The 20661-nt window shown below is 56.0% G+C and overlaps 1 protein-coding gene across 4 annotated transcripts in view; it reads right to left on the bottom strand.

Annotated features, from left to right (window-relative positions):
- Window positions 1–20093, bottom strand: part of LMX1B (LIM homeobox transcription factor 1 beta) — an 87402-nt gene extending 67309 nt beyond the window's left edge. For all 4 annotated transcript variants that reach the window (XM_054236833.2, XM_035257770.3, XM_054236840.2 and 1 more), the window contains exons 1-2: window positions 19468–20093; window positions 18486–18672 (exon numbers count right to left, since the gene is read on the bottom strand). In XM_054236833.2, the coding sequence (XP_054092808.1) occupies window positions 18486–18672; window positions 19468–19606 (326 nt within the window). In that variant the 5' untranslated portion in view covers window positions 19607–20093. The remainder of the gene's footprint in view (window positions 1–18485; window positions 18673–19467) is intronic.
- Window positions 20094–20661: the final 568 nt, after the last annotated feature.

Genomic DNA, 20661 nt, shown 5'->3' with positions numbered 1-20661 from the left:
GAAACTGACGCTCTGTTCAGAGACCGGACCAGTGAGGCCTCTCAATGATGTTCCCGTCACTGCTGGGCAGGGAGGCTGTCCAGTCTCAGAGTTTATAGTGCTTTCCAGGTGCCCTCTCGTGCCCCATCCTGCCAAAGTCAGTGCTTTTCCTTTAGGTGTCCCTGCCTGCTCCTCATCCCAGGCAGGCCAGGATAGGACCATCTTGCTCATTTGGGGTCCTGGCATCATTCCAGTCCTGCCTGGAGCAGGAGTCCTTCCGGTTGGATGAGTGAGCTGGGCTTCCTTCTTCCCTCCCTCCTGCCTTCCCCAAACATTCACTGAGTCCCTACTGTACCAGGTGCATCCCTGAGGCATCACAAGCAGGAGTCACAGTGGCAGTGAGGCATCTCGGAGGCCAGGTGGCAGAGTGGTCCCACTAAGGTGTGTGAACTTGGACTGCCGACAGCCCCTTTCTGTGACTCAGTTTCTACATTGCTGAAATGGGGATATCGACTGCCTCACAGACGATAAGGCTTAGGGTTGAATGAAACAGTATGATCCTTAAATCAGTGACTGCACAGTGTAAAGGCTTGAGAAATAACAATCAAACCCTTTACTTCCATCATGCTGTACAATTATGTGCATGCTCTATAACCTCCCTCTAGTTCTCCCCTCCTCCAAAAGGACTTCCCAGAATGCTGTAGACAGTCCTTTTGGAGGAGGGGAGAGCTAGAGGGAGGATGTGCTGGTGGACTTCATGGTCTTTCCCCACTTCCTGTCTCCTAGAGGGTACTAATTTTGTCCTTTCATCCCCCAGCCTGGCCCCCATGTCCCGAGGTTTCAGGACACTGGTCCCCAGGATAAGCCATGTGTCCTCCCAGCTGTCCTGTGGAACCACACTTGCTGCAACCCCACCCACCCATGCCAGGCAATGCGTCAGGCCCAGGGAACTTTATCCATCAAGATGGACAGGTAACTAACCACAGCTCATTCATTCATTCATTCATTTATTCACAATGACACCATACATGGACGTACCTACCAGGTACCAGGCCCTGTGCTAGGCTTGGAGGTGCCCTAGGCAGAGGTTCTCAGACCTCAGCATGCAAGGCTTCCCCCAGGGGCCATCTGGGAATGCAGATTCATGGGCTCCACCTCGAGAGTCCGAGTCCTTTCACAGACCTAGGATTCTGCACGTTTAACTAGTGCTGCAGGACAGATCCAAGCCTGGAGGACAGGGGTGGGGCTCAGAGCCAGAGAGACTCCATGAAACAGGTGACTCTTGTGCCAGGCCTTGGGAGCAGGGGAGTTTTCCAGAAGAAGAAAGGACGATGGAGGCTAGGGGACGTCTCCTGGGCAATTGCCACAGCCTGAGCAAGACCTCTATGTGGACAAGTGTCTGAGACATGTGGGAATGGCAGGTGAGCTGGGGGCTCACAGGCAGGGCCCAGCACAAAATGAAAAGGCAGAGGCAGGGCCACTTGTTCAAAAATTAAGAATTTCAAGAGTGCAACAGCAGAGTGTGAAACCAAGCTAAGGGCCCTCGTCGATGTGGGGCCTGATGGGGCTGCGCAGGTCAAGCCGGCCATTCCAGGGACTAGCTAAGTGGGTCATCCCTGCTGGGACCAGCCCAGAGTGCTCAGGACCCTAAGGCCTTAGCCAGACAGCTGAGTACCTGGGGGTTCCAGCCACCCCAACGCCAAGCCCCAGGCCTCTGTGACTCTCCCTGTGCCCTGTTCCTTCTTCAGTCCCCGCCACTACCCTCACCTCCAAGGTGGCCAATAGCCTCCTCCTGCCAGTCTCATCCCAGGCACATGCTGCCCCATCATCTCCATAAAGTGCCTCTCCAGTCCTGTCACTCCCCTGTCCAATAACCTTCAATGGCTCCCTCCTGCCCACAGGATAAAATCCAAATGCCACAGCACAGCTATTGGTTCCTGCCCTGCTCTGCAGCCTTCAGTCCCAGCAGCCCCTTGGCAGCCCCTCCACCAGACTCACTGTCCCAGCCCACCCATTTAACCCCTAATATTCCTGCTGCCAGGGCCCCCTCCTGGAACGCCCTCCCCAAATCCTCCTAAGCTCCAGCCTTCCAACTCACGGGCACCTGCCTGGGGTAAGCTAGCACACACTCTTGCTGCCTTCTTGTGTGACTGAGTAATGAGACCCCTGCCCACAACCCTACCCACTAAGAAAAATAGCTCCCACTGACTGGTATGGCGCTTTGAACACAGCATCTCACCTCACTCTCCCAGCAACCTGGAAGGTAGGTTCTTTACGTGTATTTTGCTTGCAAGAGAATGGAGTCTCTGAGAAGCTAACGGATTTGTCAAAGGTCACACAGCTAGAAAGAGGCCAAGCCCAGAGTCCAGCCCCCTCCCTACCCTTACACTATGAACTGAGCACCTGCTGTTCCCTGTTCTAGCTGAGACCTGATACATATGACCAAAGCCGGACCCCTCTGAGGCCCAGCACAAAGGACTATGGAAGCGTTGGTAACAAAACTGGCAGGAATCACTCACCTAATGAGGACTGGCATCTGCTCCCTCTGTAAATCTCATCCTTGCCCGGAGGCAGGTGTCTGGTCCTCAGGAAACTTTGAAGAAACTGAAGCACAGAGAAGTGAAAGCCTCTAACCTAAGGTCACACAGCTGGCCAGTGGTAAAACCTGAAGTTCCAAAGCACTGGTGAAAAATCTGGTTAAGTTCCTGGCCTCCCAAGGAATCGGTTCTGGGGTCACAAAATTCAAGAAGAGGCCAATATCTGCAGGCACAGGGACTGTGCTGGCCTGATTTCTGCTCAACGCTGCCCAAGCCCTCACCCTTACCCCACCCCACCCACTTAGCCTGTGAACTCTTTGAGGGCAGGGTGGGCCCGCCCCATCCTGGCCCAGCTGACCAGCACCTGGCTAGGAAGCTGAGCAACTCAAAGACCCCCAGCTGGTCTCCTGGTAATCAGTAGCCCACACCTAATAGGCATTAGGTCTCTTACCTAAGACCTCTTCTTCCTGACTTCCTGCCACGAGCTCTCCCCAAGCGGATGGAGCACAGGGTTGGGTCCCTGATACTCCCTGTGCCCCAAGGCAAGCTGTTTCCTTTTACAAATTATTATTACTAACATTACTGTTATTTTAATTTAAATCTTTTGACTTTCAGGCAGATGTTTCTCTGCAGCCATAAGGGCATGTCTGGGAGGATGGCACCTTGGGGACTGGCCTGAACTCTTGCCACGTGGGACAGTCCAACCAGTGGGCAGCCAGCTCCATCCTCCTCCAGGGGTCTGTTGCTACTCACTTATCAGGCTGACATCCCACAGGGGGCTATTGCCCTGCCCGCCCCTTTGGCTCCAGGCCTGCCGACTGGAACCAGAGCTGGAGGGGTGGGCAGGCGGGGGCACGTGGGAGGAGGCTGAGCCCTCACCACAGGCCCCTTTGCAGTTCAAAGTGACACAGTCAGGCAGCCGTCCCTTCAAAGGCCAGACAACGCCTGCCCCGAATTGCTGCACCGGCAGCCCGGAGCCAGGAAGGCACTGCAGGGGTAAAGGTGGCCCTCTGAGGGCTGGCCATGCTCCCATCCATGGGATAGACTTCCACTATCCTGGGCAAAAGGGCAGACCCCAGCCTGCCCCACCCTGTGGTGTAATCCTTGGAAAATCACCTTCCCTCCCTGAATCTCGCTGCTTTCACTATGTATTTGCAAAGTACTCAGAAGGCACTCAGGGGTGGTCATGCATGAAGCTGACAACATTGATGACGAAGATGATGATTCAGAGCCTCTCTTTGAGAGGCACCACCCCAAAGACAGGCCACTTGAGCGTGGTTCCTAACAGCTGCTCGCTAGCTGTGTGACCTAGGGCAAGACACTTAGGTCCTGTTTCCTCCTCTGTAAAATGGGGCTCGGAAGGGATGATGCCATGCCTATTTGGCACAAGACAGGTCACAGATAACAACCCTCCCCCTAGTGCTGAAATGTGCTACTGTCAGGAGGGTTGTTCAGGCCAAGTCAGACCCACTGAGAAGGCTCAATGCAGGTGCTCCCCCAAGCCTGGGTTCCCTGGAGCTGAGAAGCGATCCCAAGGGCAGGTTGTGGGACCTGCAGATGCGGACTCCATGCTGCACAGCCCACGCGGCTGTGTGACCCTGGTTGTGTGGCTTCCCCCCTCTGAGCCCCAGTTCTGTCACCTGGAAACCCAGGCAAGCAATAGTGCCTTTAGGAACTCTCTTCAAGATCTGGGGTGCCATCTGAAGCTGGCAGTGGTAAGTTTGCTACCTTGGGGAAATCACTGTACCTCTCAAGCTTCAATGTTGGCAAACTGGGAAATAATGTTAATAAAACCTGCCCCCAAAGCAGTGAGAAGATTCGGTGAGCGAATCCCGACCAAAACCTTACAACAAGCAGCATGAAATGAACACTGGCCATTCATCAGGAGCCATTCCTTCAACAAACAACATTGAGTTGCAGTGCCAGGCCACCACCAGGGCACCAATCCCAGCCAGAGGCCAGACTCCACCCTCCCAAAAGGCTGCTGAAAGTTTCTCATGACACAAGGCCTGGGTTCCATTTACTAGCTGTGTGACCTCAGGCAAGTTACTTAACTTATCTGTGCCTCGGTTGTCTTACCTAAAAATAAAAATAATAATAGCACCCATGTCGTAGTGTCGTTAAAGAATGAAAGGTGCTGAGAGCAGTGCCTGATGGATTACAAGTGCTAAGCAGGCATCAGCTGGGGTTATTATTGCTGCTGTTGTCATGCCTGCTCCAGATCTACCCCACCGCTCAGAAAGCCCTGTGTAGCTGGGCTTCCTTCTGCCACTCACAACTTGGGAAGTGTTAGCTCCTGAGAGGTGCCCCAAGTACCCTGCAGAATGGAGGCTTCTGTGGGCTTCCTCTCTGGTCTGTTTCCCTAGCAGCTGGAATGCTTAGAAAAAAAGCACCCAGCCTGCTGAGCTTGTCAGAGCAGTGCTGGCTTTACTAGAACCAGGTTTGGATGGTAATTCTGTGGTCATAACAACTATTTTCTTTACATACTGCTATAGAAAGGGGAACCCCACGCTTTTTTTTTTAAACCTAATTGAAGACACTATCAAGCGTAAATATGCTGGAGTTTTTAATAAAAACACGATGGAGAAAAGTAGTCAAAGCTCAATAATCAGAAGCAATTTGCGTTGCAAGCAGAGATGTGTCATTTCTCCCACACCCCCCTCCCCACTTGGCTGTGCTGTGTTCGGGACTGGCTTTGGGGCTGGCAACTTTAGACCTATGGCAAAAATAATGAACAGCAGTGAGTCTTAGAGATAGCCTGAAAAATATTCTGGAAAAGAAAAACATATGCCAAAGAGTGTGGTGTAAAAGTCGTATTTCATGCCTGACTTTAGAGAATGTTAATAAGGATTAGAACCATACTCCAACAGAACTACTATCAGTCAAGGCGGGGTAATTAATTTCACTTCAGATCTCTGTTTGGGAAAATGAAAGCAGTAAGTGTTATTTCACAGCATAGAGATTCCATTGCACTACAACAACCCAAAGAACTTCCAAAGCCACGTCCTGAACCCAGCTGAGACCTGGTTGTTGCTGGCGCCTCTCTTGATCTGTTGCCTTGTAGATTTGGGGACATTTTCCGAATTATAACAATATCAAAAAAATTTTTTTTTGCCACAGGGTTGGCTAATAAATATGATTAAGATAACACGACCCAAACCACATGTCCTCTGTTCGGCCTGCAACATGTGGAGGACAGATGTGTCTTCCGTGTGCAGATGACCCAGCCGACTGCTCCCCTGAGGCAGGGACCCTGGGAGATGGAGTCTCAAGAGGTCCCAGCAGCCCACTGGCCCTCTGAGGCCCCAGCCAGGCCTCTGGTCTCCCCGTGACCCACTGTAGAGAGGAAGGGCTAAGTCCAGGGTGTCTGGGAGTCAGAGACAAGAAAGATGGTGAGATGTGGCACTGTGCTCCCCTGGCTTTTGTCCCTCAAGGTCCCAGTTTGGTAGATAGAATTCCTAAGTCATGTGGCCCTATCCTTTCCAGAAAACTATCAAAATCATTTCATTGTCCAGGCCCACCTGTCATCTCCTCTTAAAGAGCTGGGATTGAAGAACATTCCTGTCCCTGAGACCTGGGCCCAGGAAGACAGAGTAGGCCAGTGTTAAAGCCAGAGTCCGGGAGAGGGTTCTTGAAAGGACTGTGAAATTGCCATGTAGATCCCAAGCCTGGCAGTGTGCAGACTGGGATCTCTGCCTCTGCTCTGCTACAACAGGACAAGCCCTAGCTGCACTTGAACCGTGGTTTTCCCATTTCTACTGGGATCTTGAAGAGAGCTTCAGCTGGGACATCCTAAAGCAGCCCCAGGTCCCTGTGAGTGCCGCCCTGCTGTGCTCAACTGCGGTCACTAGAGGCCATGCAGAAGACCAGGCCCTGGAAATGAGGGCAGGACAGCCTGGGCCTGCTGAGGTTGATTGCACTGCTCCAGCTCTGGGGAAAGATGGGGAGCAGACTCAGAGGCAGGGCTGGTGGGGGAAGAGCCCCTCCCACCCTGACCAAGCAGGGCTTGCAGCCCCAAGGCAAGGCTCTGAGCCAAGGTATGAGTGAGCCTCCTTCTCCGCTTTCCCTTAGGGACAGAAGGGAGAAAATAGAAGAGTCCCTCAAAGTTAGCTTGAGCCAAGCAGAAGGGCTCCAGCTGGCAGGAAGAAACAAGGCCCCTTTTTGAGCCCTTCATGGACACAGGGGTGGGGGGCTCCCGGGGTTTCACCCCAAAGGCTCCAGTCAGCAGAATCGGAGGGGGGACTTCAGAGGAATTTGTCTCTGATATCCCCGCTCCTTGGTCTCCTATTAGAGCTTGTAGAGGCTCTGCTCTGGAGTCCTCCATGCACAGAATGAATGAATGAATGAATGAATGAATGAATGAATGAAGTCATAGACAGGCAGGCTGAGGGCAGGCCAGGGCACCTCTCTGTGTAAAAAAGGGAAGAAGGGTCCCTGAGGGAGGGGCACTATATGATGGATGAGCCTCAGCTGCCTGCATGGCAGGGACAGGGTAACTCGACCACTGGGCCGAGACTGCAAGGTCTCTCTTCCTGCCAGTCCCAGCTCAGAGGCCACTCTGGAGACCAGGCACATCAGGCTCCTCCTGAGCTCAGTGAGGTCAGGACAGCCTGGCCCAGGAACCATCTGACACCAGCCTCCAAGGCCTCCTTTCCACTGAGGCCGACTGGGCGTGGACTGCTGCATCCAGACCCTTATCAATGCTCAGGCAGGAGCCTCCCCCAAGACCAAGGCCTCTTCTCTGCGGAGGAGCCCGGGCCGACGGGTGGGCGCTGCGAGCCCAGGGCGTGGGCCCCGCCGGGCTGATAGGAACCATCTGCGTTGTCTTAGGCCGCCTTTCGGTCCACTGTCCCTCTGAACTCGGCCGGTTCCCGCGGGCCGTTTGATGCTAGCAGGGTCACAGACCCCCGCACACAAATCACCGCCGCGGGGCTGGGGGTGGGGCGGAGGCGCTGAAACCTAATCCGCAGAGTTTGCTCCGCCGCTGCCTCCTAGCTCTTTCCCTCGCTCGCTCGACGCCCCCCACCCACCCCTTTCCAAACAAGGCTTATTTTTCTTGCCAAAAAAACAAAGTTGGTATCAAGTGTTTCGAGGGAAAAAATCTCTCCCCCACCCCTGACCTGGAAGGAAGGGCCGGTTGTCGACTGAGCCAGGATTGCAGAGGGGGCTCCGGGAGAGGACAGGCGGGAGGTGAGCTCGGGGCTTCTGGCTCCGTCGGTCCCCTTCCCCACTCCCGCCTGCGGGTCCCACACTTAATGGCAGCGAATCCCATGGTCACCGGCCCTGTCCTATCCCTGTACTCGTCCTGCCCAGAAAGGGTTTCCTCCATCGGAGCTCTCCGTTCCTTTGCTCCCAGAGATGGAAGCATCACTTCCTGCTCCTTCTACCTCCCCATAAAACAGCCCTTGCCTGTCGCTTTTACGAGGTGACACCCTGCTCTCAGTCTGATCCTCCCTGAGTCCGGAGCCGAGCTCGGAGCGCAGGAGGAGGTTGGGTGCACTCAGGCGTCCCCGAGCGCTGCCAGGGAGCATCGGCGCACGGGGGACTCCAGAGCGGAGCCTCTACGAGCTCTAATAGGAGGCCAAGGAGCGGGGACATCACAGACAAATTCCTCCGAAGTCCCCCTCTGGTTCCGTTGACTGGAGCCTTTGCGGTGAAACCCCAGGAGCCCCCCCCACCCCTGTGTCCATGAGGGGCTCAAAACGCAGCCCCTGGAGGCGCGCAGCCTTCATTTGCTGGGTGTTGGTTTTGCTTTTGGTTTTTTCAGCCGGTGCAGCGACCCGGAACAGCGCGGCTACTTCTCTGACGCCCGCGGCTCCCCACCGAGGCCAGAGGCAAGCGCTGCGGCTAAAGCCCGAGCCTCTGCGCCCGCAGCGCCGGCCGGAGTTCTGCGTGTCGGAGCAGGCAGCAGGGCTCAGGCACTGCGGCGGCATCTAAGGGCCAGTCGGCGGACATGGCTGGGTCTCTGCGGCCAGGGCACAGTGGGAAAGCCCTGCAAACGGTGGAACTGGGGTGGCGGCGGCTTCGGCGGAGGTGTCGAGAAAGGCGCCACGGGCCTGGCGGAGAAGCGGGTTTCCTCGGGGGTCGAACAAAGGAATTCACCCTCGGAAGAAAGGGGCTGAGCGTGCAGCTAGGAATGGCCAACCCTGAAGACCTGCAGGAGTGCGAGCACTGTGACATTAGTCCCAGGGATCCAACGAAATCTGCCCCACCGGGGGCCCCAGCCTGGCATCTCCATTCGGCCTCTCTCTTTTGGTTAATCCCGCTTTAAGGGGGATGGTGGGTGTGTACCCCGAGTGTCACCTTTCCTGGGAAGAGGGGACGGAGCAGGACCCGTGCTCTCTGTCAGAGGAGGCAAAAACATCCCCCTAACCCTCCCCCCATTGATCCTCTAGTCGTGGGGTCATTGTTCCCATTTTCCAGACGCTGCCAATTAAGGCACCAGCAAAATAACCCCTTCCCCCGCCTCCGCGGCAACGCGCTGGCTCCGGAGGCCCCAGCGTGCTCGGAAACGAAAAGCGCCAGAGGGCTACCGAGCCGGGGCCCCTCCTCCCGCGGGCCTCGGAAGGGGTGGAGGGGACACGGTTGTAAGGTGCTCGGCTTCTTTTCTGTGCTTGACATGAATAAGGGGATTAGGACGGCAAGTTTCCGTCGTTCACTCCGTGGGACAAAGGGCCCCGTGGTTTGAGCGGCATAGCCTCTGATTAAACGACAGAGCCCTGTCACTCAGCACCATCCTAGGTACTTGTGTTCGTGACATAATCTTATTAGAAGATAAAACCGGCGAAATCCTTTTCATAATGAAAAGTTACATTTAATGGCCGGACTCGCCCCCGACTCCCTCCCCGGACCCTGCTTGCCTTTCCCCGTTGCTGTTGGATATGGCTCGCCTGTAATTGGCATTTAAAGCACCAAGTCCGGGAGAAAAACGGGGTTTAGGGTTTTTGTAATCCCCCTAAACTGTCTTTGTTCGAAATCTCCACAGATACAAGTCTGTTAAGAGTAAATATTTGTGGATTGATACAACCACATTTCCCCCCTGCAAACCAATCTTAAAAAAAAAAAAAAAACGCGTTGCTTGCCACCCTCAGGGCCGGGGCGCAGGAGGGAGGGGGTTGGGGTCGGCCCTAGCGTCCGCGCCGGGAACTCGACTTTCGGGCTGCCTGGTTGACTCTGGGAGCTGAGGGACTTTGCACATTTCTCAGGTGGGAAAAGGGTCTTAGATTCTACCCCGAAACCCTTAATTTTCTGTTCTCTCTATAAACAAACCTCCCGAAGTTGCTGCTTTCGGCCAGCCAGAGGGGGTCGGAGGGAGGGCTTGGGGAGGGGCGAGGGCTGTGCTCAACCAAGAATGAAATGCCAACTCTCTGGGCTCCAAGGAGAATTGCTTGTTCCTTCTGGGCCTTGTAAGGCCCCACCCGGCGGGCACCCCCAAGCCCAGCCCAGAAGAGCCCCTGAGCCACCAAGGGTCCCCGAAACGCTGAGGAACCCGAAGGCAGCTGCAGGGCCCCGGACTCCCGGCTCCAGCCCAGCCTGTCCCAGGATCGGATTCCTCTATAAATCAGCGGCCGGGTGAAAGGGCTGCGCTTTAGAAAGGGCCGGACCGTGTGCGCGTATTAGAGCGCGCGGTTCCCAAATCCAGGCTAAACCCTTGGTGACACTGAAATTCATCAACCGCTGCTGGCGCCCGCGACTCGGCTGCGGAGCCCAGGAGACTGTGAATGGTGTCATCCCTCCCAGGAAAGAAGAATGTGGTGCAGGAACCGCCGAGAGGTGGGCCTGGGGAAGCCACGGGTGGAGGTCGCTGAAAGCCGTCCCACCCGGGTGTCCTGACTACGAAGGAAGCTCTCCCGCCCAGGGGAAGGCAGTTATTCTAACCTTTTTCTTCCTCTGACCAGGGCTGGCCCTACAGGGGGCAATCTTCGTGAGGGAGGTCAGTGACACCCTGCTTGCCCTCCCTCGGGTAGCAGCTCCCCCTCCCTATCCCTCCCAGGCTGGGCGCTCAGGGGGAGATTGGCAACTTTGTAGAGCCCGCGCCTTCCAGAAGTCGTCCCAGAGGACTTAGGGATCCCATCCAGGTTTGGGAGTTGGACCCGTTTGGGAGGAAATCTGCTACAAGGTAACTCTGGGCAGGGAAAAATCTGCTACAGAGTAACTCTGGGCCTGGGGGAAGTAGTTCAAGCTGCTCAGCCTCAGTTTCCTCCCCTATACACAGAGCTGGAGTGGTACAGTGAACTTCACACACACTCAACAAATGCCAATGCCTTGCCCTTTTAGATGCATTACTATGACCTGCCTCTCTGTTCAGTAAGGCTCTGCTCCTGCAGGTTCACATCTACACTGACCATGCTCAGGAGTCTCTTGGGAAAAATGGGACCTCCATGTCTCAGTAGTCATGAGGGCCCATTCACAGGCTGCCCTTGCTCCGAGGAGCAGCCTCTGGCATCCAGACCAGCCCCATTCCCTTTTCAAGGGAAAAAATAAAAACACAGGCCCCTGACCTGGGTGAGGAGCAGAAGGGTAGGCAAGACCCCTCTGGGAGGCTTGATCAGGAGGCTGCACTTTCTGGGCCTCCCACGCAGGACAGACAATGCATTCCTGCCAGACAGGGCTGCCTTCCACTCATTTCCCAGCAGGAAGAAAGAAAACATACAGTGACTGCATGCCCAACACTGGCTGGCATCTTGAATTTGTTCCACTTTATTCTCAGAGCAACCCGGTGAGATTGGAATGACCATACTACTTCACAGTGAAGGGAACTGAATTGAAGCTCAGGAAGAGTTGTCAGTCCTTCCTTGAAGGCCCTTGGCCCTTGTCACTGGGAGATGGAGACATTCTGGATCCCCATTCTTAACTGCCAACAAGCTTGCTCTTTCTTTGAGAAGATGTACCCCACCCAGGACCCCTCCATTTAGAGGAGGTCACCCCAGAGGACCTTGATCCTCTGGATCCCTGAAGGCAGCTCGGTCCTTGTCTGTTGCCCATACCCGACAGCCCAGTAACTATAGCAATCCAGGACTCATATGCCAAGAGTCACAAAGTCCCCTCAGAAAGCAGGCGGTGGGAGAAGCAGGAACAGCAGTCACACCCAACTTGTCCCAATCCAGCACCGCTCCTACCCTCCCGTCACTGCTGCTGAAGCTCCCTGGGAGGTGCTTGGGGCAGGGACCCCTGGCAGCCCTGTGTCTCAGCGTGCTCAGCTCATCTTCAGCTACCCAGCAGCTCGGTGGCCTCCTCATTCCTGCCAGCCCCAATGGGTATCGCTGTTGCTCTGGGTAGCTGTCAGAACCTTCCCCAGCTAGCCACCTCCCCACAGATCCTGGGGAAGCTGCTCTCACAGCACCAGCCTGGCCAGGAAGCAAACATTTTTGTTTCTTCTGGAACCAGGCTCCAGGAACTGGGTTTTTCCTTTAGCAACACTTACCCCCAGTTTACCAAGTGCCAAGGCCAGCTAGGTGTTCTGCCATCAGCCAGGACATTCATCCAGGGCTGGTCTGAGCCAGACTCTCAATGGGGACAAAGCCTCCCCACAAATGTACCCACACATCCCCAGATCCCCAGCCCCTCATCCCCACTTCAGGGCCCCAAGGTCAGCAGGGCAGGTCCAGCGGCTGCCAGTCAAGATGCTGAGTAGAAATGGATACGCTATTAACCGGGGAATAACAAAGGAAGGGCCCACGCGGAAATTTATTTGTACTGATCAGGCGAAGCAAAGGTAAAGGGCAGAGAGGAAGTGCCGTCAGCCAGCCTGAAATCCAAGAAAGTTGCCATTCCAAGCACAGTGGCCCCTTATACCCCACCACTCCTCACCGCAGCGGTAGTTAAAGCAAACACAGGCCCTTCACTGCCCCGTCAGTTACACCTTCCCCCCAAAATTACACAAACTTTGAAACATTTTTCTGAGAGAAGATGGATGCTTCAGGAGACTTGAGGTCAAGGCTAGGCTGTTTAAAGTATATTATTAACAAATAAACATTTACTGCCAAAAAAAAAAAAAAAGAGAGAGAGAGAGAGAGAGAAGAAGAGAAAAACCCTATAGGCCACCGGGGAACCAAATCATGTTGCTTTTGGCATCAAATAACAGGAGACATTTATGACATGAATGGAGAACACCAGCCAGTCGATGAAATGGCAAACGTCTGCCACTTTGCTTCCTCTACCTTCGTGAATCAACTTTTTCAAATATGGTTTTCAGCCTTAGCCCTCTCTTACTACCACCGACTCCCCACTTCTGACTGCAGTGGCAATAAATATATATAATTTTGGTTTTGCTCTTTGCTGCCATCGGCACAGAATCTGGGTTGGAGAGGGCTGGAGGAACTTCCGGCTGGGTCAGCCAGAGAGCCAAGAGCCCTGGGTCCTTGGGCACCCCCAACTGACTGACAGCTCACATGCAACTCCTCAGATGAGTGGACTATCCCTTCCTTCTTCCCTCCCTGGCTGAGGCTTGACTGTGGTGTCTAACAAATTGGAAGTTATAACTCATGTCGGTGAGAGTATCCTCCATCCTTCAGACTAACTGATGCCAAAGTAGGACTGTTTTTTTCCCCCTTCCTTTTCTTTATTTTTTAGAAACTCCAGAGCTGCAGGACAGAGGAGACTCCTTGGAGAAGCATCGCCAGCCACCCATGGGTGGAAACCTCACAAGGCCACAGAATCTGAGCTGGAGGGGCTTTCTCAGTTCCTGGAATGGTGTTTCTCTACCTTTCAAACCTCATCTTCCTTCTGAGAAATAGACAGATCCCTGGATCTCTCTCCCACCTACCCCCTTCTCCATTGGCTGAGCTTTATTTTTTGTTGTTTCAATCACAAAACAATGAGTACAAACAGTTCTTCAAATATGAATTATTAAGCTTTTCCAAGCTATATTCGGGCCCTGGAGGTGCCAATTGTTTCCTGGTGGAAATACTGTTGCTCTGGACCAACCTCCATCTGCCCCTAAGGAGAAAGAGCCTAGCACACCAGGACTGTTGTGGCCCTTTCTGTTAATGCAGTTGACATCTGTGCTCACCCACACAACCCGGTTTTCCACCTCTTTTGAGGTGCAGGCGAGGACAACAGATCCCTTGGAGAATGCAATATGTATTACAGTTCTACCAGGTGCCTGCATAATCCTCACAACCACCCTGCAAAGTCACATCATCACCCCCAGTTTGTTGATGAAGCCCAGCTCAGAGATGGGCAGCCATTTAGTGAAGATCACACAGCTGCCGAGTCTTGGGGCTGGGAGGTGAACTCAGGTCTGACTCGGGTCTAAAGCTCTTTTTAAGGATGAGGAAGGCAAGACTTTCACAATGTCTTATGAAGGCAAAAGCAATGGCTTCCCCGGGGTGCTCTTCATTCTTCCTGCATGGAGAGGCTCAAGGCAAACCCTGCGTGCCATGAAACCTGGGCATAGAACCTGTTGGCAGTCTAGTGTGTGTCCTTGGAGACAAGGTATTCCCTGCCATGCTGATGGTGAGAATAGTAACAACAATAACTTCCAGAGTATTAATAACAAGCCAGGCAAGATGCCAGGTCATTTGGGGCACCTTATCTCAAGTCCTTATATGAATACTTGCCCCCAGCAGAATAAGTCCCATTTCACAGAGGAGGATCAGCTAGGTGCCAGGGCCATGTGGTCTCTAAGCCTGGCTCTAATGGACAGGGCAGGAGAGAGTTGACAGTCACCAGTCATATACCCAGAGGAGATCCTCCCAGCCTGCTTCCCCCACTCAAGAAAAATAGGGCAAACAAATGAGGCCACACCAGCCCAATACCCAGGGAGTCAAGGGTGAGCCAGGAGTCACTGTGAATAATGCCTCCGTTCAGCAGCAGGGGACTGCAGTCTCAGGAAGGCCTGTGCTTACCCGCTTGCACACAGCCAAGGTGCTGGGTTAAATGGTGAGATGCCCTCCAAAGGCCCAGAGGATCCCCAGACTTGGGCTGCCAGGGTGAGCCCTTTGGTTTCAGTCCCCAGAGACAGCACCATGAAAGCCTTTTTGTAAGGCAATGTCCTGGCTCCTCCTCTCAAGCAGATAGTTTCCAGGACAGGCCCTCTGCAGTCCGGAGTGAGTCTGCTGGGGTGAGATGGGGGGCTCGCTGGCTGGGGTACACACTGGGGAAGGAGTGCTGCTGGAGAGTGGCACCCTGCAGGAGAGCCTATGGGAAGCCTTCCAGGCTGGGAGAAGCAGCAGCCAGAGAAGGCCAGAGCCTGACTGCTCTCCCCCTGGGCCACACCCGAACTTGGGAGCTGGATGGTGAGGGTGGGGGGAGAGGTGAGCCTCCCAGGAAGGTCTTTCCCAGGGTAAACACTTCCAAGGAAAGGAATGTGTAGGGAAGAGCCGTTGGGCAACGGGAGCTGCAGCCAGCTGGGAGAAATTTTTTAAAAACTCACTCCAGGACTCACCCCAGGGCTTTTTGTGAAATTCAATCAAAGCCTCGATGCTCCCCTTCTGCCAAGGAGGGCACATCCTACCTGGAGAGGCGAGCCCACAGGGCCCCCGGCGGGCCCGACGGAGCCCTGGAAGTCTGTGCAGCGGAGAGGCTCTGCCGCCTGGGCAGGCCTTGCGGGCGGAAGGGCGCCACGGCCTCGCCGCCGAGGTAAGAGCGCAGCCCGGGCTGGAGCTCCGTGTCTCGCCGCGCACAAAGGCGCCGGCTCGCGCCCCAGTAGGTCTTGGGTCGTCAGACCTGGGAGCTGTCTTACAAGCGATTAGACTCCATTTTGTGACAGATTTTTGGACTCTCCCACCGACCCTCCCCCCTTCCGGAGCCTCCTCCAGGAATTCGCCACCTCCTCAGGATAAAAACCCTTTCCAGACGAGCGACAGACGGCAAGAAAAGAGAGTTACATAATTCTATTTGGCCAAGCCGCCAAGGAAAAAAACAGGGCGGGTGGGGGGGAACGTGCCTTATTTTTCATTTGTTCTCTGGTGGAGGACGGGGAGAGGTGTTCCTGATTTGCAGGACGCTGCGTTTCCTCTCGTTTCTTAACCGGTTTTCTGTCCGAAAAGGTTTTTTTTTTTTTTTTTAAATGAGCCCCCAAAAATCACACATGGGGAAAAAGGACACTTTCGGAGTTAAGAATGAAAATGCCCAAACTCCGCGGCTGACCTCTGCTGTGCTCTGCCTACCAAGGATATACAAGAGGATTTTATCAAATTCGGCTCAATGTGCCCCAGTGTCAATTAATCACCCCCGTGGTGCGTAAAAGAACTTGGCACTTCTGGGTGTCCCGGATCTTGGAGAACAAATCGAAAGGAGGAAGAAACGCATACGAAAAACGGCAACTTCTTTTTAAGGATGGAGCCCTGCAACTCAATCAGGGTTGAGGACATATTTTTCAAAAGTTGTGTTTGGTGCGGGGATTGTTAATTTCCCAATGCCGCTGAGGCACAGACTCGACAAAATCAAGAAGGCACGTTTCTGTGCCCGCTTGCCTGGATTCTCGTCTGAAAATCATTTACACACAGATGAAATAAATATGCATCTGCGAATCTCAAAGAAAAGAAATGTGAATTAAAAAAATTATTGTGCAAAGAATATCCCTTTCCAGGGAGCCGCTGTCTGCCTGGAGTGGTGCTCCATCTCCCTGCAAAATGACTCCCTGGGTATTTGTCCCAGGACTGTCTTGATAACAACCACCCCACACCTCACCCCTAGCACATCCTGCTGGCCTAACGAAGATACCCAATTGGGACTATTGGGAAAAACGGGGTGAGAGTGGAGAAGTGAACTGCTGGAAATAATGCACTACCCGCCCCAGGCTTCAGCCCCGAAGGACCCAGACTGAGTGAGGTCTGGGGACCTGAGATTCGCCCTGTGCCAAAAATCATTCCTAACACAAGGGATTGCACTGAAGAAGCCGGCTCTTAGGTGACTTTTTCCTTTTCTTTTAAAAACAAATATACTTTGGACAAAGCAGTCACAAATGTTTAACGTTTGTTTTGTAAGATGAGGGGGTGAGCTGCTCATCTCTAAGGCAACATCCAGCTGAAATTTTGTGACTTTACCATTCTGTGCCTGAAGAACTGGAAGCATCCTTTCTTCTTTTTAAAGAGAAGTTCCATAAATGATTATGGGGTTGGGGGAGGCAGAATATGTACAAGCGATTGGTAAAAATCTTTTCAATATATTAAAAGTAGTTTTTGTTTTTTCAAACCGTGCAAATGATTCGGAGGCCCCTTTCTCGTTTTCCCGGCCCCCTTCCCCTGCGTGTGTCGCCAAGGTTGGTGACTGAGCTGGGTGGTGAGTGGCACTGCCAGAGCTCAGAGGTTAGGCCAGCAGAGACCAGGGGTGCAGGGCTGGTGGGAGGGGGCTGGAAGCTGGTGCACTCTACAGAGGCCAGCCCAGAGCCCACAACCACATCTACCCCAATCTAATTTCCCATTCTATTTGTGCTGCTATATGCTTGGGCTGTGGCTGAGCTGACTGGCGGTATTTCCGTCTCCCAGAACTAGAATCAAATTAGTCCAGAGCACAGCACAAAGCCGACCGACGGCCGCATGCCTGAATCTGGGGTGCTTCCTCCTGAGAAGAAGGCCTCACCTGCACTCTGGGACCAGCAAAACAGCTGACCCTCTGAATGAACTCCAATCCCTACCCAAAGATCCCTCAGCTGAAAGAAAAAGCTAAGAGCAAAAAGCAGCTCCGGCTCAGCCCCTAGACCACCGGGCACAGCCAGAGCCTTTTGGGGTAAAACCTGATGCCCTCTCTAGGGCTCTGGCCTGCACTATTTCCAGGCCTCAGTTAAACAGTTCAGCTGTGCTGCTTTCCATTAGGCCCTGGATTTTGGGACAATCCCTGGGCAGAGCAGGTAGGGTGCACTCACCATGAGGCGCCAGCAGCCCAGCTTTTCTTTCCCTGGAGACTTGGGCATACACAGCCCTCTCTGAGCACCAAACAACCAAAGCAGCCTACCCACTCTGCAGACTCATCCAGGACGGTTTTCTGGTGTCACTAAAAAGTTTTCACAGGCATCCACTTGACTCTGCAATGGGCTTTGGGGATCCCCGCACCCCTCACTGCCTCCCTCCCAATTGCACTGCCAGGCACAAAATCCAGCAGGTCAAAAGAAAAAGCCTGCATGTACTGTTGTTATCTGTCCCCAGCCCCGGCTATACAAATCGTCTCAGCTAAAAACTAGTTAGCAAGAAGGGCTCAACCCAGGTCTCTGGTCTCAGCGCTGAGGTTTGGGTTATACCAGGGCAAAGCGGGCCGTTCCCCTCCTCAGTATACACTACTAGAAAGGAGACCTTCTGGGGAGGGCTAACTCTGTCAGCTCCTCACTCCCACTGGGAGCTCCAGAGTGTAGCTTGCCACCTTTTGAGGTCCTCTTCCTGGAATTCTTCTCCAACCCAGAAAAACTGCGAGTGCAAAATTCCCGCATGGAACGGTTTGGGGAATATGGACACTCTTTTCTCTCCACCAGGGACTAAAAGTGCAGCAGGGAGCCTGGCAGAAAGGGGGCCTCCCTTGCTGCTCAGGCCGTTCAGTGGCCAGCACTCTACCTCCTGGCTTCTGGCTCCCGGCTCCCGGCTCCAGGAATCCCAAACCCCCACACACCAGGGCCTTGAAGCAGTCCACCAGGTCTGGCTCCCTAAAGCACTGTTTTCCTTTGGAAATAAATTTTGTGTTCCCAATTCTGGCCTCCGTAGGGCCAGACCCTATCCCAAGACCCAGGCACCAAATTCCTCAGCCGGCCCAGGGCCTTGTCCTGCACCCCAATTCAGCGGCCCAGAGCAGGATTCCGGGACAACGGGTGGCAACTGGAGGCCATCTGGAGGTTCCCTGGACCCCATCAATGCCGGCTGGGCTGGGCTGGGCTGCTCCACCCCAGCCCCAAGACGCGCAGCTCTCGGAGCCCTCAGAGCTGCCCGGCCCAGCCGCGCACAGAGCCGGCGGCAGAGCTGGGTTGGGCCGGGCCCGGCAGGGGGCTGGCTGGGCTCGAGTGCCGGGTGGTGGCGGGGAAGGAGGACGAGAAGCGCTTACTGTTGGTAGTCTTGTTTGCAGTACAGTTTCCGATCCCGGAAGTAGCAGCTGGTGGTGAGGGCTTGCTGACACGCCGCGCACTGCAAACACTCCTCGTGCCAGGACGACTCGTTGACTCGCATCAGGAAGCGGTCGGAGATGGGCCGCTGGCAGCCCTCACAGACGGCGGGATGCGGGCAGTCGGAGCCTGCAGCGCACAGGGCAAAAGCACGGCAGTCAGCACCGCCCGGCCCAGTTCCGGCGTCCCAGTCGCACAGGGCCCACAGTCCCCGGCCCCGAAGGCTCGGGACGCCCGGGATCACCGCCCGCCGCCTGCGCTCCCCCGACCGCCGCGCCAGGGGCCGGGCGGCCCCAGCTAGTCGGTCCCAGTCCGCAGGCTCCGGCGTGGAGAGGCCACGGGCCTCGAGCCTCGGCTCCGCGCTGCGCTCTCCCAGTCTCCGGAGAATCCGCGTTCGGTGTTAAGACAAATGAGAACGAGCATGGCGCAGGGTGGCCGGCTAGGACCAAGACAGGCGAGCTGAGGCTGGGGCACTCGCTGGCTGACACGCCCCATGGCAGCGTTCCTGGTCTTCTGTCCCCCATCTCCCCAAGATCTGTGGTTTGAGTGACCCGGGAGACGTTTTTCTCTTAGAAGCTCCCTCACCCCAGGTCACCCGGCGCCTTTCCCAAGCTCGCCAAGGTGACTGCTGGGTCTTCCATCACCCCTGCCACCCGCCACCTACGCCGCAGGAGTGGCAGCTCTAGAACCTAGGCCTGAAAGGATGGTGGGTGGCGACTGGAGCTATCCTGTCTCTTTAGGACGCCCGCCCGAGGCGTGCTTGCGGCCCTCTGGTGATCACTCCAGGCGTCCTGTCTCTCCCTCCATCCCAACGTCCTGCAAACCCATTTCCTTTATCCGTTGGCCCGGACGTCCGTGTCCACAGCCGGACGACGCCCCTGTCCCAAGCCCGAGACCACTCCGGCGTTCCGATCCCGCACTCACCCAGCAGCACCCCCAGAGTGGCGGGTCCGGGGCGCAGGGCGTGCTCCTCCATCTTGATGCCGTCCAACATCTTGGCGCAGTCAGTCTGCCCGCGAGGGAAGCACCTCTCCAGCGACTCGGGACCTGTTGCTATATCCATGGGACGCGGGGCGCGCTGCGGACCCCGCCGGCCCGGCTGCTCGCCTGCCGGCCCGTCCGCCCGCTCTCCGCCGCCGCGGCCCTGGAGCCGGGGAGGCGCGACCCCCGCGGGGCAGGGGCTGCCGCGGCCCCCGGCGAGCGTGGAGAGGCGGCGCGCTGGCCCCGGGCCCCGGCGTCTTGCGGGCGGGCCGGGGCGGCTGCAGCCCGCTCCGCGCTCTCCCGGGCACTCTCAGCCACGCGCGCCGGCTCCTCTGTCACCTGCTTGTCAGTCCCGGAGCCCAGCGGCGGCAGCGGCGGCGGCTGCAGACGGAGCCGCGGGGAGGAGGCGGGCGGCAACGGCGGCGGCGGGCGGGGGAGGGGGTGGGGGCGCAGGGGCGGCCCCGCGGGCCGGGGTGGGGGCGGTGCGCGGCGCAGCGGGGTCCCGGGCGGGGCGCAGCGGGCCGCGGGGCTCCGGGCGCGCTCCCCGCGCTACTCCAGTGCCATGGTGCGCCCGCGGAGCCGCCGGGTTTAGAGCTGGGGCTGGCGGCGGAGGGATACGGGCCGCCTCACCTCCCGAAACTTCCTGACATTTGAACCCCGCGGCCCGTATCCCTGCGCCGGGATGCGCCGCCGGCTCCACGTCAAATAGTGCCGTCCCGCCCCCCCTCCCGCGTCCGGGCGCCCCGCGCCGCTCCTGGCCCCGCGCGCGGGCCCCAGCGCTCCGGCCCGGCCGGCCGCCCCGCGGGCCCCTTGCAGAAGTTAGGGTCGCCTTCGAAACAAATCCCTCTGCTCCACCCGCTTGAAAAATTGATTTGGGAGTTGGGGAGCGAAGGCTTTTTCTTTTCTCCCCTGCCTTCTTTATTATTAATATTTTGTAAAGCTGCAGCGCTACGAGGAGTGGCCCGAGCGAGGCCAGGCTGCGCGGACCGCGGGGAGCGCGGCGGCTCCGCCCGGGGACGGCGCCGGCCCTGAGTGGCTGCCCGGGGACCCCCGACTGTCGGCCGAGGTAGGTCGCGGGGGCTGAGTCGGCGTCCCCCGGGCGGCGGCGCCTGCTCGGGGTGGATTGGTCCGCGGAGA

This window comes from Callithrix jacchus, chromosome 1, assembly GCF_049354715.1.
Source record: "Callithrix jacchus isolate 240 chromosome 1, calJac240_pri, whole genome shotgun sequence".
Taxonomy (NCBI): Eukaryota; Metazoa; Chordata; class Mammalia; order Primates; family Cebidae; genus Callithrix; species Callithrix jacchus.
Note: the sequence above shows the minus strand (reverse complement) of the source record. Positions and strands in the feature narration are given on the sequence as shown.